Genomic DNA, 14,631 nt, shown 5'->3' on the forward strand with positions numbered 1-14,631 from the left:
ATCTATAGGGTGATGTGTAGGGTCAGAGAGGTGAGGACATTATATGGAGACCTATAGGGTGATGTGTAGGGTCAGAGAGGTGAGGACATTATATGGAGACCTATAGGGTGATGTGTGGGGTCAGAGAGGTGAGGACATTATATGGAGATCTATAGGGTGATGTGTAGGGTCAGAGAGGTGAGTACATTATATGGAGATCTATAGGGTGATGTGTAGGGTCAGGGAGGTGAGGACATTATATGGAGATCTATAGGGTGATGTGTAGGGTCAGAGAGGTGAGGACATATGGAGACCTAAAGGGTGATGTGTAGGGTCAGAGAGGTGAGGACATTATATGGAGACCTATAGGGTGATGTGTAGGGTCAGAGAGGTGAGGACATTATATGGAGATCTATAGGGTGATGTGTAGGGTCAGAGAGGTGAGGACATATGGAGACCTAAAGGGTGATGTGTAGGGTCAGAGAGGGGAGGACATTATATGGAGATCTATAGGGTGATGTGTAGGGTCAGAGAGGGGAGGACTCTTCTCAGGAGGAGACACTATCACAATTGTGACCATATGACCCATTGTTTTCAGATGCACAATAGATAGAAAGTGGAGATGTTACCGGGTATAAGACAACAGAAAAAGCCATCTAAAAATGGATACAATACATGTTCTGACACGGCGGGACAGGAGACATGGCAGGACAGGAGACGCGGCCGGGACAGGAGACGCGGCCGGGACAGGAGACGCGGCCGGGACAGGAGACGCGGCCGGGACAGGAGACGCGGCCGGGACAGGAGACGCGGCCGGGACAGGAGACGCGGCCGGACATCATATAAAAGCAATGTGTTGTCCATTCTCACACTAATAGACCTCTCGTACACACCTGTGCTACAGACCCATCAGTCCCGCCCGGCCTTCACTGCATGAAATCCCAAAGGAAAAATGTCCGGCACTTAGTGTATATACAGCATACAACGTGACAGGACACGATGCTACAGGATACTGTCAGGGACCGACCGGGAGAAAGGGAGAGTGAGCCCTAAACTGACCCTGAAACCTCTCTCCCTGCCTACTTGACCATCCACCCCAACAGGTGGATCAACAACTGGGCACCGGTCCCTTCCTGAACCAAAGTGCAGGGGGCTAATAAAAACACATACTAATAAATAGTCACAAACCAGAAAAATGTAATATAAAAAAGGGGGTGTGTAGCTCACTCAGCCAAACAGACCCGAGGTTAACTGGATTGGCCTGAATCCCAAAAAAGGCCTAATCCTACCTGCAAAAAGATATTGTATGTAATAAGAAAAATTATAATAAAAATTATCACATTCAAAAACCAGTCCTCAAAGGGCAGAAAAAGACAGAAAAAGAGGGGTTAGATATAGAAAACGTATAGTAGTCGGAGAAATGAGATGTATAAAAAGGGTATCAATCAATAAATAATGATATAGATATAGATAGACCTGAATCTAGAATAGATACGATTAATTAATATTTAATGGATAATAAAAAATAAGTTCTAATACAGCCCATCATGTCGGGGCAGGGCCCTTACACCAGATGTGAAATACAATAAGATACTGATGTTAAAATCAAAAAAATATCAACGTGATATATCGACCACCTAATTGATAAGGATAATCCTATTTAGCCTAAATAAATTGTCCGACAATAGTGGATAATGGGTTCGGATGACGGAGCAATATATCCAGAAATGATATCAGTGATTTCAGAATGTAATGTTACATTATATCCAGAGATGATATCAGTGATTTCAGAATGTAATGTTACATTATATCCAGAGATGATATCAGTGATTTCAGAATGTAATGTTACACTATATCCAGAGATAATGTCAGTGATTTCAGAATGTAATGTTACAATATATCCAGAGATAATGTCAGTGATTTCAGAATGTAATGTTACAATATATCCAGAGATAATGTCAGTGATTTCAGAATGTAATGTTACACTATATCCAGAGATAATGTCAGTGATTTCAGAATGTAATGTTACACTATATCCAGAGATAATGTCAGTGATTTCAGAATGTAATGTTACACTATATCCAGAGATAATGTCAGTGATTTCAGAATGTAATGTTACACTATATCCAGAGATAATGTCAGTGATTTCAGAATGTAATGTTACACTATATCCAGAGATAATGTCAGTGATTTCAGAATGTAATGTTACAATATATCCAGAAATGATATCAGTGATTTCAGAATATAATGTTACACTATATCCAGAGATGATATCAGTGATTTCAGAATGTAATGTTACACTATATCCAGAGATAATGTCAGTGATTTCAGAATGTAATGTTACACTATATCCAGAGATAATGTCAGTGATTTCAGAATGTAATGTTACACTATATCCAGAGATAATGTCAGTGATTTCAGAATGTAATGTTACACTATATCCAGAGATAATGTCAGTGATTTCAGAATGTAATGTTACACTATATCCAGAGATAATGTCAGTGATTTCAGAATGTAATGTTACACTATATCCAGAGATAATGTCAGTGATTTCAGAATGTAATGTTACACTATATCCAGAGATAATGTCAGTGATTTCAGAATGTAATGTTACACTATATCCAGAGATAATGTCAGTGATTTCAGAATGTAATGTTACACTATATCCAGAGATAATGTCAGTGATTTCAGAATGTAATGTTACACTATATCCAGAGATAATGTCAGTGATTTCAGAATGTAATGTTACACTATATCCAGAGATAATGTCAGTGATTTCAGAATGTAATGTTACACTATATCCAGAGATAATGTCAGTGATTTCAGAATGTAATGTTATATTATATCCAGAGATAATGTCAGTGATTTCAGAATGTAATGTTACACTATATCCAGAGATAATGTCAGTGATTTCAGAATGTAATGTTACACTAGCTTGAAAAAGATCCTGGAGAGGATCGAAACGTCGCTGCTGTTTTGCACATTGTTTTGATGGAATAAATTTTAATATCTTTTTTCACACTATTGGAGTGCTGCCCTGATCTTTCTTTTTTTTTGACATTATCTCTGGATATATTGTAACATTACATTCTGAAATCACTGATATCATCTCTGGATATATTGTAACATTACATTCTGAAATCACTGACATTATCTCTGGATATAATATAACATTACATTCTGAAATCACTGACATTATCTCTGGATATATTGTAACATTACATTCTGAAATCACTGATATCTCTGGATATATTGTAACATTACATTCTGAAATCACTGACATTATCTCTGGATATAATGTAACATTACATTCTGAAATCACTGATATCTCTGGATATAGTGTAACATTACATTGTGAAATCACTGATATTATCTCTGGATATATTGTAACATTACATTCAGAAATCACTGACATTATCTCTAGATATACTGTAACATTACATTCTGAAATCACTGATATCATCTCTGTATATAATGTAACATTACATTCTGAAATCACTGATATCTCTGGATATAGTGTAACATTACATTGTGAAATCACTGACATTATCTCTGGATATAGTGTAACATTACATTCTGAAATCACTGACATTATCTCTGGATATAGTGTAACATTACATTCTGAAATCACTGACATTATCTCTGGATATAATGTAACATTACATTCTGAAATCACTGACATTATCTCTGGATATAATGTAACATTACATTCTGAAATCACTGATATTATCTCTGGATATATTGTAACATTACATTCTGAAATCACTGACATTATCTCTGGATATATTGTAACATTACATTCTGAAATCACTGACATTATCTCTGGATATAGTGTAACATTACATTCTGAAATCACTGATATCTCTGGATATAGTGTAACATTACATTCTGAAATCACGGACATTATCTCTGGATATAATGTAACATTACATTCTGAAATCACTGATATCATCTCTGGATATAATGTAACATTACATTCTGAAATCACTGACATTATCTGTGGATATAGTGTAACATTACATTCTGAAATCACTGACATTATCTGTGGATATAGTGTAACATTACATTCTGAAATCACGGACATTATCTCTGGATATAGTGTAACATTACATTCTGAAATCACTGACATTATCTCTGGATATAGTGTAACATTACATTCTGAAATCACTGACATTATCTCTGGATATAATGTAACATTACATTCTGAAATCACTGACATTATTTCTGGATATATTGTAACATTACATTCTGAAATCACTGACATTATCTCTGGATATAATGTAACATTACATTCTGAAATCACTGACATTATCTCTGGATATAGTGTAACATTACATTCTGAAATCACTGGCATTATCTGTGGATATAATGTAACATTACATTCTGAAATCACTGACATTATCTCTGGATATAATGTAACATTACATTCTGAAATCACTGATATTATCTCTGGATATAGTGTAACATTACATTCTGAAATCACTGACATTATCTCTGGATATAGTGTAACATTACATTCTGAAATCACTGACATTATCTCTGGATATAGTGTAACATTACATTCTGAAATCACTGACATTATCTCTGGATATAGTGTAACATTACATTCTGAAATCACTGATATCATCTCTGGATATAGTGTAAAATTACATTCTGAAATCACTGACATTATCTCTGGATATAGTGTAACATTACATTCTGAAATCACTGATATCTCTGGATATAGTGTAACATTACATTCTGAAATCACTGACATTATCTCTGGATATAATATAACATTACATTCTGAAATCACTGACATTATCTCTGGATATAGTGTAACATTACATTCTGAAATCACTGACATTATCTCTGGATATAGTGTAACATTACATTCTGAAATCACTGATATCATCTCTGGATATAGTGTAACATTACATTCTGAAATCACTGACATTATCTCTGGATATAGTGTAACATTACATTCTGAAATCACTGACATTATCTCTGGATATAATGTAACATTACATTCTGAAATCACTGACATTATCTCTGGATATAGTGTAACATTACATTCTGAAATCACTGACATTATCTCTGGATATAGTGTAACATTACATTCTGAAATCACTGACATTATCTCTGGGTATAATGTAACATTACATTCTGAAATCACTGACATTATCTCTGGATATAGTGTAACATTACATTCTGAAATCACTGACATTATCTCTGGATATATTGTAACATTACATTCTGAAATCACTGACATTATCTCTGGATATAGTGTAACATTACATTCTGAAATCACTGACATTATCTCTGGATATAGTGTAACATTACATTCTGAAATCACTGATATTATCTCTGGGTATAATGTAACATTACATTCTGAAATCACTGACATTATCTCTGGATATAGTGTAACATTACATTCTGAAATCACTGACATTATCTCTGGATATAATGTAACATTACATTCTGAAATCACTGACATTATCTCTGGATATAGTGTAACATTACATTCTGAAATCACTGACATTATCTCTGGATATAGTGTAACATTACATTCTGAAATCACTGACATTATCTCTGGATATAGTGTAACATTATATTCTGAAATCACTGACATTATCTCTGGATATATTGTAACATTACATTCTGAAATCACTGACATTATCTCTGGATATAGTGTAACATTACATTCTGAAATCACTGACATTATCTCTGGATATATTGTAACATTACATTCTGAAATCACTGACATTATCTCTGGATATAGTGTAACATTACATTCTGAAATCACTGATATTATCTCTGGGTATAATGTAACATTACATTCTGAAATCACTGACATTATCTCTGGATATAATGTAACATTACATTCTGAAATCACTGACATTATCTCTGGATATAGTGTAACATTACATTCTGAAATCACTGACATTATCTCTGGATATAGTGTAACATTACATTCTGAAATCACTGACATTATCTCTGGATATATTGTAACATTACATTCTGAAATCACTGACATTATCTCTGGATATAGTGTAACATTACATTCTGAAATCACTGACATTATCTCTGGATATAGTGTAACATTACATTCTGAAATCACTGACATTATCTCTGGATATATTGTAACATTACATTCTGAAATCACTGACATTATCTCTGGATATAGTGTAACATTACATTCTGAAATCACTGACATTATCTCTGGATATAGTGTAACATTACATTCTGAAATCACTGACATTATCTCTGGATATAGTGTAACATTACATTCTGAAATCACTGACATTATCTCTGGGTATAATGTAACATTACATTCTGAAATCACTGACATTATCTCTGGATATATTGCTCCGTCATCCGAACCCATTATCCACTATTGTCGGACTATTTCTTTAGGCTAAATAGGATTATACTTATCAATTAGGGGGTTGATATATCACGTTGATTTTTTGGATTTTATTCATTTTAACAACAGTTTCTTATTGTATTTCACATCTGATTCAGGTCTATCTATATCTATACATATTGTTTTATTTGATTGATACCCTTTTTATACATCTCATTTCTCTGACTACTATACGTTTTCTATATCTAACCCCTCTTTTTATCTCTTCTACTGCCCTTTGAGGACTGATTTTTAAATGTATGTAATATTAAAAATTATAATAAAAATTATCACTATCTTTTTGCACAAACCAGAAAAATAACAGGAACCTACAACTCTATAACAGATTAAGTTCAGAGGACACAGATCAGTGGACATGAACAGAGGACACCTATCAGCGGACATGAACAGAGGACACCTATCAGCGGACATGAACAGAGGACACTGATCAGCGGACATGAACAGAGGACACTGATCAGCGGACATGAACAGAGGACACTGATCAGCGGACATGAGCAGAGGACACTGATCAGCGGACATGAGCAGAGGACACTGATCAGCGGACATGAGCAGAGGACACTGATCAGCGGACATGAGCAGAGGACACTGATCAGCGGACATGAGCAGAGGACACTGATCAGCGGACATGAGCAGAGGACACTGATCAGCGGACATGAGCAGAGGACACTGATCAGCGGACATGAACAGAGGACACCTATCAGCGGACATGAGCAGAGGACACCTATCAGCGGACATGAGCAGAGGACACCTATCAGCGGACATGAACAGAGGACACCTATCAGCGGACATGAGCAGAGGACACTGATCAGCGGCCATGAACAGAGGACACTATAGATCATCGGACATGAACAGAGGACTCAGTGGTTGTGAACAGAGGACACTATAGATCAGTAGTCATGTACAGATCTCCAGATAGCTGAGATCAAGAACTAATAAACATAAAGTTCAAAACACCAGACAGGAAAACGGATAAGTCAACAGACTATAGGAACAGACAAGAATATAGCATAATCCCCCAGAACATCCAGAAGACACAAAGTCCCCATGGACCTGATGGGGGGTCTATCACTAATCAGGAATATACGCATTCTCTATGCAAAACCTCCAGTAGACACGAAATCCCCATGGACAGGTAATAGGAATGCCAAACACACAGGATATATATATAGGACACTGTTCACAAGACAGGAATCGCATTCCCTTCAGAACACCTCCAGAAGACAAGGAGCCCCATGGAGCGGTAACAGGGATGCCAGATAGGACACTGTTCTCACTGGACACTCCACTATAGGAACATTAATAATAAATCCAAATAGACTACTGGCCAGCGGCACACTCCACCGAGGTCAGGATGCCCGCCCAGTAGGAAAGCAGAAATATGAAAACACAAAACTACATATAAACTGATATAAGAGAAAACAGTGTAAACAGACACAAAGCAGAAAGGATAAACAAATCATAAAACCAACTAAACAAACACCACTTAAAATCCACTAAGAGCATGCCACCTAACATGGCTAAAACCAGAAAATACAAAGTGCTTGCTAAAACAGAGATAGTAGATTAAAAGCTCAAATAAGAAGTGTTTCACCCAGAGCTCCATGCAGCATGTTAGCAAGTCAGAATATAATGAAGTAATCACCAGCACAGAGACTAGACTGGGCTGACTTTAAATAGACACACCCAAAAGGCTATTGGCTGACAGAGGCTGAGGCAGGAAAGCCAGAACATTTAACCATTCCCTGACCAGGGAACATATAACTGTTCACACACAGCAAAACCAATATCTGTGTGTGAACACAGACCAGGACAGACATGACAGATACAACGGGATATAAAGATCAAGGTTTTGGCCCCAATCAGCTATGTGACGGCTTCACAAGTCTTGTCCCTCCCTCCCTCCCCAGTCTTGCCCCTCCCTCCCTCCCCAGTCTTGCCCCTCCCTCCCTCCTCAGTCTTTCCCCTCCCTCCCTCCCCAGTCTTGCCCCTCCCTCCCCAGTCTTGCCCCTCCCTCCCCAGTATTGCCCCTCCCTCCCTCCAGACTTGCCCCTCCCTCTCCAGTCTTGCTTCTCCCTCCCTCCTCAGTCTTTCCCCTCCCTCCCTCCTCAGTCTTTCCCCTCCCTCCCTCCCCAGTCTTGCCCCTCCCTCCCCAGTCTTGCCTCTTGCTTCTCCCTCCCTCCACAGACTTGCTCCTCCCTCCCCAGTCTTGCCCCTCCCTCCCCAGTCTTGCCTCTCCCTCCACAGACTTGCCCCTGCCTCCTTCCTCAGTCATGTGATGTGTTCCGTGCCGATTCGGCTGTAAGATGCTTCTGTGCGGTGAGCCAAAAGAGTATGAACCCAACCTGATCATCATCCTCCACAATGTATAGTGAATAGTCCATGTAGCTGATCCTATACTCCTCCTGATCATCATCCTCCACAATGTATAGTGAATGGTCCATGTAGATGATGCAGCAGCCCCTTATCTCTTTCTCTCAGGCCCTTTTGGACTCTGACCTGGATGTTTCATGGATTTCTCTGCTGTATCCAATAATATATATAATTTGGTCCTTTTCATCCTCCACAGTCACTATTTATGGTCCCTACTGTAGTAGATGGGAGATGTTCTTCTTATAGACCTAAATGCTGCAGCCGGATAAGATGTCAGATTAATGTCATAGTCATGATAGGGAAGGACCCCAAATATAGAAACCTGAGGAAATGGGATTTGGGGCATAAGTCCAGCGTTTCCCCGCTGGTAATGGGATTGTATGTGTCCACCGCAATTATGGTTGGCTGTGGGTGGAGCCTCCATTGTTTCTCATCTAATGGGCCGGGGTGGTGTGTAGCCTCCTCTGTTTCTCATCTCACGGGCCGGGGTGGTGTGTAGCCTCCTCCGTTTCTCATCGCACGGGCCGGGGTGGTGTGTAGCCTCCTCCATTTCTCATCTCACGGGCCAGGGTGGTGTGTAGCCTCCTCCGTTTCTCATTGCACTGGCCGGGGTGGGGTGTAGCCTCCTCCGTTTCTCATCGCACGGGCCAGGGTGGTGTGTAGCCTCCACCATTTCTCATCGCACGCGCCGGGGTGGTGTGTAGCCTCCACCGTTTCTCATCTCACGGGCCGGGGTGGTGTGTAGCCTCCTCTGTTTATCATCGCACGGGCTGGTGTGGTGTTTAGCCTCCTTTGTTTATCATCTCACGCGCCGGGGGGTGTGTAGCCTCCTCTGTTTATCATCTCACGGGCCGGGGTGGTGTGTAGCCTCCACCGTTTCTCATCGCACGGGCCGGTGTGGTGTTTAGCCTCCACCATTTCTCATCTCACGCGCCGGGGGGTGTGTAGCCTCCACCGTTTCTCATCTCACGGGCCGGGGTGGTGTGTAGCCTCCTCTGTTTCTCATCGCACGGGCCGGGGTGGTGTGTAGCCTCCTCCGTTTCTCATCGCACGGGCCAGGGTGGTGTGTAGCCTCCTCCGTTTCTCATCGCACTGGCCGGGGTGGTGTGTAGCCTCCTCCGTTTCTCATCGCACGGGCCGGGGTGGTGTGTAGCCTCCTCCGTTTCTCATCGCACTGGCCGGGGTGGTGTGTAGCCTCCTCCGTTTCTCATCGCACTGGCCGGGGTGGTGTGTAGCCTCCTCCGTTTCTCATCGCACTGGCCGGGGTGGTGTGTAGCCTCCTCCGTTTCTCATCGCACTGGCCGGGGTGGTGTGTAGCCTCCTCCGTTTCTCATCGCACTGGCCGGGGTGGTGTGTAGCCTCCTCTGTTTCTCATCGCACGGGCCGGGGTGGTGTGTAGCCTCCTCCGTTTCTCATCGCACTGGCCGGGGTGGTGTGTAGCCTCCTCCGTTTCTCATCGCACTGGCCGGGGTGGTGTGTAGCCTCCTCCGTTTCTCATCGCACTGGCCGGGGTGGTGTGTAGCCTCCTCCGTTTCTCATCGCACGGGCCGGGGTGGTGTGTAGCCTCCACATTGACCTTTCCTAACCTTCTGTGTTTCAGATCCAGCAGAGAAGACAGGAGCTGGAGCAGTCTCTTGGTGTCCGCAACACATAGATGTTCTCCTTCTTCTGCAGTCATGTCCGTGTTCCTGTCCTCAGCTGCTCCTTCTCCATCCTCACATGGTCCATACACAGGACAAGAACCCCCAGCCTAGTATTAGATCCTCCATGAACCTGTGCTGCTCATACACCCCGCCCTCACCCTTCCCTCTAAGCATTTGTCTATGGTGCCAAGTAACTGATTGTCATTGTGGTCAATGTCTGGACACAACCAAGGACCACACGTGGCATGTAGACCAAGTCCTGGATGAGGATGAGGAGGTCCCGTTCACCACATCAGTATTATCTGTTATATAAAGCCTCATACACCAAAGACACTGACACCTGCGGAGCCGAGGATCTGCTGGACATTTCTGGAAGGATATTTTGGCTTTAAGGAGCCTCCTTGTATGTGACAGCTGGAGCTCAGCCTCCTTGTATGTGACAGCTGGAGCTCGGCCTCCGTGTATGTGACAGCTGGAGCTCCGCCTCCTTGTATGTGACAGCTGGAGCTCGGCCTCCATGTATGTGACAGCTGGAGCTCGGCCTCCATGTATGTGACAGCTGGAGCTCGGCCTCCTTGTATGTGACAGCTGGAGCTCGGCCTCCGTGTATGTGACAGCTGGAGCTCGGCCTCCTTGTATGTGACAGCTGGAGCTCGGCCTCCTTGTATGTGACAGCTGGAGCTCGGCCTCCGTGTATGTGACAGCTGGAGCTCGGCCTCCTTGTATGTGACAGCTGGAGCTCGGCCTCCTTGTATGTGACAGCTGGAGCTCCGCCTCCTTGTATGTGACAGCTGGAGCTCCGCCTCCGTGTATGTGACAGCTGGAGCTCGGCCTCCGTGTATGACAGCTGGAGCTCGGCCTCCTTGTATGTGACAGCTGGAGCTCGGCCTCCTTGTATGTGACAGCTGGAGCTCCGCCTCCTTGTATGTGACAGCTGGAGCTCGGCCTCCTTGTATGTGACAGCTGGAGCTCGGCCTCCTTGTATGTGACAGCTGGAGCTCCGCCTCCTTGTATGTGACAGCTGGAGCTCGGCCTCCTTGTATGTGACAGCTGGAGCTCGGCCTCCTTGTATGTGACAGCTGGAGCTCCGCCTCCTTGTATGTGACAGCTGGAGCTCCGCCTCCTTGTATGTGACAGCTGGAGCTCGGCCTCCGTGTATGTGACAGCTGGAGCTCGGCCTCCGTGTATGTGACAGCTGGAGCTCGGCCTCCGTGTATGTGACAGCTGGAGCTCCGCCTCCTTGTATGTGACAGCTGGAGCTCGGCCTCCATGTATGTGACAGCTGGAGCTCGGCCTCCATGTATGTGACAGCTGGAGCTCGGCCTCCGTGTATGTGACAGCTGGAGCTCGGCCTCCGTGTATGTGACAGCTGGAGCTCCGCCTCCTTGTATGTGACAGCTGGAGCTCGGCCTCCATGTATGTGACAGCTGGAGCTCGGCCTCCGTGTATGTGACAGCTGGAGCTCCGCCTCCTTGTATGTGACAGCTGGAGCTCCGCCTCCTTGTATGTGACAGCTGGAGCTCGGCCTCCATGTATGTGACAGCTGGAGCTCGGCCTCCATGTATGTGACAGCTGGAGCTCGGCCTCCATGTATGTGACAGCTGGAGCTCGGCCTCCATGTATGTGACAGCTGGAGCTCGGCCTCCTTGTATGTGACAGCTGGAGCTCGGCCTCCGTGTATGTGACAGCTGGAGCTCGGCCTCCTTGTATGTGACAGCTGGAGCTCGGCCTCCGTGTATGACAGCTGGAGCTCGGCCTACGTGTATGTGACAGCTGGAGCTCCGCCTCCTTGTATGTGACAGCTGGAGCTCGGCCTCCGTGTATGTGACAGCTGGAAATCCGCCTCCGTGTATGTGACAGCTGTAGCTCGGCCTCCTTGTATGTGACAGCTGGAGCTCGGCCTCCTTGTATGTGACAGCTGGAGCTCGGCCTCCTTGTATGTGACAGCTGGAGCTCGACCTCCTTGTATGTGACAGCTGGAGCTCCGCCTCCTTGTATGTGACAGCTGGAGCTCGGCCTACGTGTATGTGACAGCTGGAGCTCGACCTCCTTGTATGTGACAGCTGGAGCTCCGCCTCCTTGTATGTGACAGCTGGAGCTCGACCTCCTTGTATGTGACAGCTGGAGCTCGGCCTCCGTGTATGTGAGAGCTGGAGCTCGGCCTCCTTGTATGTGACAGCTGGAGCTCGGCCTCCGTGTATGTGACAGCTGGAGCTCCGCCTCCTTGTATGTGACAGCTGGAGCTCCGCCTCCTTGTATGTGACAGCTGGAGCTCCGCCTCCTTGCATGTGACAGCTGGAGCTCGGCCTCCGTGTATGTGACAGCTGGAGCTCGGCCTCCGTGTATGTGACAGCTGGAGCTCGGCCTCCTTGTATGTGACAGCTGGAGCTCGACCTCCTTGTATGTGACAGCTGGAGCTCCGCCTCCTTGTATGTGACAGCTGGAGCTCCGCCTCCTTGTATGTGACAGCTGGAGCTCGGCCTCCTTGTATGTGACAGCTGGAGCTCGGCCTCCGTGTATGTGACAGCTGGAGCTCGGCCTCCTTGTATGTGACAGCTGGAGCTCGACCTCCTTGTATGTGACAGCTGGAGCTCGGCCTCCGTGTATGTGACAGCTGGAGCTCGACCTCCTTGTATGTGACAGCTGGAGCTCGGCCTCCTTGTATGTGACAGCTGGAGCTCGACCTCCTTGTATGTGACAGCTGGAGCTCGGCCTCCTTGTATGTGACAGCTGGAGCTCGACCTCCTTGTATGTGACAGCTGGAGCTCGGCCTCCGTGTATGTGACAGCTGGAGCTCGGCCTCCTTGTATGTGACAGCTGGAGCTCGGCCTCCTTGTATGTGACAGCTGGAGCTCGGCCTCCTTGTATGTGACAGCTGGAGCTCCGCCTCCTTGTATGTGACAGCTGGAGCTCGGCCTCCTTGTATGTGACAGCTGGAGCTCGGCCTCCGTGTATGTGACAGCTGGAGCTCGGCCTCCTTGTATGTGACAGCTGGAGCTCGGCCTCCTTGTATGTGACAGCTGGAGCTCGGCCTCCGTGTATGTGACAGCTGGAGCTTGGCCTCCTTGTATGTGACAGCTGGAGCTCGGCCTCCTTGTATGTGACAGCTGGAGCTCCGCCTCCGTGTATGTGACAGCTGGAGCTCCGCCTCCTTGTATGTGACAGCTAGAGCCCCGCCCCTCCACAAGAGGTCCCACGTGTCATCTGCTGGGAGTGTGGCCCCTAATGCACCACTATGAATCATCAACAAATGGACAAAGTGTGGCTGCTCACTGCTGATCACCAGACATCATCATCATCATCATACATAACACAAATCATCATCTGACAGCATCATACATTGTCACAAAACATTATTACCACACATCATCACTACACATCATCACTACACAGGATCATACATCATCACTACACATCATCACTACACATCATCACTACACATCATCACTACACATCATCACTACACATCATCACTACACATCATCACTACACATCATCACTACACATCATCACTACACATCATCACTACACATCATCACTACACATCATCATACATCATCACTACACATCATCACTACACATCATCACTACACATCATCACTACACATCATCACTACACATCATCACTACACATCATCATACATCATCACTACACATCATCACTACACATCATCACTACACATCATCACTACACATCATCATACATCATCACTACACATCATCATACATCATCACTACACATCATCATACATCATCACTACACAGGATCATACATCATCACTACACATCATCATACATCATCACTACACAGGATCATACATCATCACTACACAGGATCATACATCATCACTACACATCATCACTACACATCATCATACATCATCACTACACAGGATCATACATCATCACTACACATCATCACTACACATCATCATACATCATCACTACACATCATCATACATCATCACTACACATCATCATACATCATCACTACACAGGATCATACATCATCACTACACATCATCACTACACATCATCATACATAATCACTACACAGGATCATACATCATCACTACACAGGATCATACATCATCACTACACATCATCACTACACATCATCACTACACATCATCACTACACATCATCACTACACATCATCATACATCATCACTACACATCATCATACATCATCACTACACATCATCATACATCATCACTACACAGGATCATACA

General features: G+C 44.2%; 1 protein-coding gene across 2 annotated transcripts in view; it reads left to right on the forward strand.

Moving 5' to 3' along the window:
• LOC130305617 (SWI/SNF-related matrix-associated actin-dependent regulator of chromatin subfamily D member 3) overlaps positions 1-11,074 on the forward strand; it is a 58,735-nt gene extending 47,661 nt beyond the window's left edge. The window contains exon 10 of one of the 2 annotated variants that reach the window (XM_056552011.1): positions 10,356-11,074. In XM_056552011.1, coding sequence (XP_056407986.1) covers positions 10,356-10,409 — 54 coding nt within the window. In that variant the 3' untranslated portion in view covers positions 10,410-11,074. The remainder of the gene's footprint in view (positions 1-10,355) is intronic. The other variant, XM_056552012.1, reaches the window with a different exon arrangement.
• Positions 11,075-14,631: the final 3,557 nt, after the last annotated feature.

This window comes from Hyla sarda, unplaced genomic scaffold, assembly GCF_029499605.1.
Source record: "Hyla sarda isolate aHylSar1 unplaced genomic scaffold, aHylSar1.hap1 scaffold_1326, whole genome shotgun sequence".
In the NCBI taxonomy this organism is placed as follows: Eukaryota; Metazoa; Chordata; class Amphibia; order Anura; family Hylidae; genus Hyla; species Hyla sarda.